Source organism: Nicotiana attenuata, unplaced genomic scaffold, assembly GCF_001879085.1.
Source record: "Nicotiana attenuata strain UT unplaced genomic scaffold, NIATTr2, whole genome shotgun sequence".
In the NCBI taxonomy this organism is placed as follows: Eukaryota; Viridiplantae; Streptophyta; class Magnoliopsida; order Solanales; family Solanaceae; genus Nicotiana; species Nicotiana attenuata.
In genome coordinates this window covers 184,438-188,583 of record NW_017670947.1, presented here as the reverse complement: position 1 = coordinate 188,583, position 4,146 = coordinate 184,438, and the positions used below count along the sequence as shown (strand labels likewise).

Here is a 4,146-nt window from a genome sequence, read left to right as displayed (position 1 = left end):
GCTTATTCATATTTATTCAATTCGAACAAAGTTAATTAAAACCCACGTTGACGTATGGGTGACTATTCATGTTTTTCTCTTAATTAAACTCATAATTATTCAATTCTTACCTAATACCCACGTTTGCCCCATGCATCCATTTTTTTTTCTCTTCACAAGTGCGAATGCATAAATTGTACGCCAACCAGTAGCATAGGCAAGGACTATTTACGCAGCACAGTCCATTGCTTTTCTTCGAAATTCAACGCTGCAATTTAATAACAAATATAATCATTGCTTTTATATTTTTATATTAATATATCATTTCCCTTGTGAAGCATAAGAAAATTACTAGTACTGCAATTAATATATTCATGAGAAAGCCTTCTTAAACTGGGGACACTCCATGTCGTGAAACAAATCGCTGAGATGTACGAAGATTTCTCAATTATAAATAGATCTCATCACTGGAAGAGGTCCAATAATCCAAACCTTTGCAGAAGAAGACCATTCAGCCTGAGCAGCAGAATACTCCTAACTTAGCATCCAAATCGATTCAAAGTATGGAACATCAAGGATTAAGCACCACTATGAGGAGAATCCTTCTACTAATTAATTGTCTAATACTTGCTGTTGGTATCTGTGGTGGTCCTCTAATGATGCGTCTATATTATGTCGAGGGAGGTTCAAGAGTATGGTTTAGTAGTTGGCTACAAACTGCTGGATGGCCACTTACCCTTATACCTCTTGCTATCTTATACTTCTATCGTCGAAAAACTGAGGGCTCTAATGCCAAGTTTTATTTTATAACACCTAGAATTTTCATTGCATCATTCGTCATTGGCATTGTCACTGGTGTTGATGATTTTCTCTATTCGTGGGGCGGGTCAAAACTCCCTGTGTCGACCTCTTCACTTCTTCTTGCGGCTCAACTTGCCTTCACAGCAGTAGGTGCTTTCTTCATAGTGAAACTAAAGTTCACACCCTACTCTATCAATGCAGTGGTTCTGTTGACAGTTGGTGCTGTATTACTGGGTGTTCGATCTAATGGTGATCGGCCAAAGGGTGTGACAAGTAAAGCCTATATTCTTGGTTTTATGATGACACTTCTAGCAGCAGCTTTATATGGAGTTATTTTGCCGTGTATTGAATTGATTTACTTGAAGGCAAAACAAGCTATTACTGCTACGTTAGTGCTAGAGATTCAGATGGTCATGTGTTTTGCTGCTACTGCTTTTTGCACCGTAGGAATGATTGTTAATAACGACTTTACGGTAAATTTTTGCTTCCCCTGTAATTCATTTTTACCCATGCATCTTACACACCCCGGCCGTCGCATTTTATTTTTTACATTTTTATATTTATTGATAACATGGTAAAAGAGCAATTGACATGTTATTACTATAGTTAGTAATGTAAAAGAGCTTTACGGTGTAAGGGTGAATAATTTAAGTCTTTTCTATATTTAGTCTGTTCCAAATATAATGATATATTTATACAATTGAAAGTATTTATTTAAATTTCTAAGTTTACCTTTAATAAGAAGTTTTTTACGACCACACAATGCAATGCAAGTTTAAAATCACAAGTTTAAAAAGTCTTAAAAACACACAAATATTATAAAATATGTTTAAGACCCAAGTTTCATTAATTTTTTTTCTTTTTGAATTTAGTGTCGAGACACAAATTACGTCACATAAATTGAAAAAGACATCGTAATATATGTTTCTCGTTTGGCATTAATTACCATTAGATCCCTAAGGCCTTCAACTGACAAGTCTATCAACTTCTCCTTAGGCGATGATCTATTGGCGTTCACCAACGATCATTAGTCCATCTTTTAGGATTTCTTATATTCGTCGGAAACCTCTTTTTTTGTCTTCTTCTCTTTTCATTTATTTCTCCTTATTTCATTTCCCACAAAGTTTTCTGATCTTAATGACAAGAGAGAACAAAAGCATGTAATGAGTTGTGAGTTTGACTTTAGCAGTAGGAACCCCAAATTATTTGGAACAAGACTCTTGACATGGTATACACTTTTTAATATTGGAATACATCAATTTGTGGGTGTGCGTTGACTGAAGACATTTTGCGTGTATGATGCATTATATTAAATTTGGATATCAAAAGTATATGAAAGCTGGAGTAATATACTGGATTCGAATAGATTTACCTAAAAGTTTTGTATCATAGATACTTCCAAGGTTTCAATTTTGTCTTAGCTATAGACAATCTTTTTAAAGAGCGACGATTAAGATATTGATTGAAATTTGCAGGCAATATTAAGGGAGGCAAAACAATTTAACCTTGGAGAAGCCAGATATTATACCGTGGTAGTATGGACTACCATTGTTTGGCAGTGCTTCTTTGTGGGTGTCATTGGAGTCATTTACTGTTCTTCTTCTTTAATGTCTGGGGTTATGATTGCAGTTTTACTTCCTGTTACTGAGGTATTAGCTGTAGTTTTCTTTAGGGAAAATTTTTCAGGTGAAAAGGGCCTTGCTCTTTTTCTTTCTCTTTGGGGTTTCGTCTCGTACTTTTATGGAGAGTTCAGACAAATAAAGAACAAAAGTCCAAAAACTGAGATGACAACGACGCGTATTGAGTCTGTTTGATTTACTATTCATGGCTATATAGATAAAGAGTTTTTCTTTTTTGTAAAAAATAATGTACGTTATTTTGTGGAATATGTCTCTATTCATTAATGATGAAACAAGAAATTTATTCAAATGAAGTGAGCAGTTTTCTTTTACTTTGAGTATCTCTTCCGTCTTAAAAAGCAATGTTATCTAAAACCCAATTTGTTTAATTTCACTCCATTTTTCTCTTCACAAGTGGAAAATGATTTCAAGAAAAGTGGAAATACAAATTTCCCCGCCAACCAGTAGTATGGATATGGCTATTTACATGGCACAAGTCATGGTTGGGGTTCTATTCTGGTAAGGAAAATAGTATTTTTGTTCTCTGTATTGTTGCTTTAATATGATTTAGTCCACATATTATATAACTTAGATTTTGACCTTGAATTAACATAAATGTGTGATTTTAGTCCTTGCATTGATAGTAGTTTAACGATGTTAGTCTCCGCAAAGGGTAATTTTTGCCTTCTGCCACTATATCCCTTTTATCCCCTCCTCTACAAAGTACATCACTACTACAAAACTGTCAAAAAGCGTCCATGAAAATCGGTCGAAATCCGTCGGAATCTAAGGAATACCCATCGATTTTTGACTGACTTCAATTCGTCGAGAAAAGAGTGGTCGTTAACGTCTAGCGACCGAAGACGGTCGCAAATTTCTACCGCAATCGGTCGATAAATTCAACAAAACTTTGACCAACTTATCTGACACAAGATGTTGGAAAACTAAAAATACCTCTCGAAATCGGTCGGTATGTTGGAAAGTAATTTTTAATTATTTTACACATTAACAACCGATATCGGTCGATATTTTAATTTTTTATTTTTGTAAGTCGGTCGAAATTATTAAAATATATTACATTTAAAATTATAAATTCCGACCAATTTTGGTCGGTAATTTCAAAACCTAGAAAATATTTATTGCTGATACCGACCGAAATCGGTCGATAATGTTAACTTTCTGGGAATTTAATTTTAACATTTCTGACCGACTTCGGTCAGTATGCGATCGGTTTTCTGGTTAAAAATTTGGCAAAATACAGCGACACCACCTGCCTCACCAAAACTATTCCCACAAAATCAATAAATAGAATTTTTCTTAATTGTTTTTAATTTTTTATAGATTTTTTAGGAATTTTTGATAATTATTTGCATTTAGTTGCATTTTTAACATTTTAAAATCATAGAAAAATAATAAAAAAAAGTCCAAATCTTCATTATATAGCATTTGTAGGTCTTAATTGCATTTAGAATCTAATTGCATGAATTGTTTGTATTATTAAAATAAGATCACGAAAATGATGTTCATTTTTACATTTTTAGATCTTAGTGTTAAATTAGTAACTTCTTTTCGTTGATTTAAGATTAATTAATTATGTAAGTAGTATAAATAGATAATCAGTTTAATTTTACAAATTAGATTCATTTAGGACTTAATTTAGGATTTTAATTAATTTAATTAGAATTTAAAATCAAAGAAAAGGAAAAGGGGCTGTTTTGGGCCAAAAGCTTCTCTAAAAGGCCCAAAT

The 4,146-nt window shown here is 33.1% G+C and overlaps 1 protein-coding gene across 1 annotated transcript; it reads left to right on the top strand.

The window, feature by feature from the left end:
• The first annotated feature begins 242 nt into the window (after positions 1-242).
• LOC109244702 (purine permease 1-like) lies at positions 243-2,683 on the top strand. The gene is made up of 2 exons (XM_019411834.1): positions 243-1,253; positions 2,256-2,683. Exons 1-2 carry the CDS (start codon positions 543-545, stop codon positions 2,592-2,594), a joined length of 1,050 nt encoding a protein of 349 aa, XP_019267379.1. The 5' UTR covers positions 243-542; the 3' UTR covers positions 2,595-2,683.
• Positions 2,684-4,146: the final 1,463 nt, after the last annotated feature.

What these genes read in the sequence shown, in the direction of transcription:
- LOC109244702 (XM_019411834.1), top strand. Translation starts at nt 543, where the DNA reads ATGGAACATCAAGGATTAAGCACCACTATGAGGAGAATCCTTCTACTA. An exon ending in TTGTTAATAACGACTTTACG is followed by an intron (nt 1,254 to 2,255) that starts GTAAATTTTTGC and finishes TGAAATTTGCAG; the next exon opens with GCAATATTAAGGGAGGCAAA.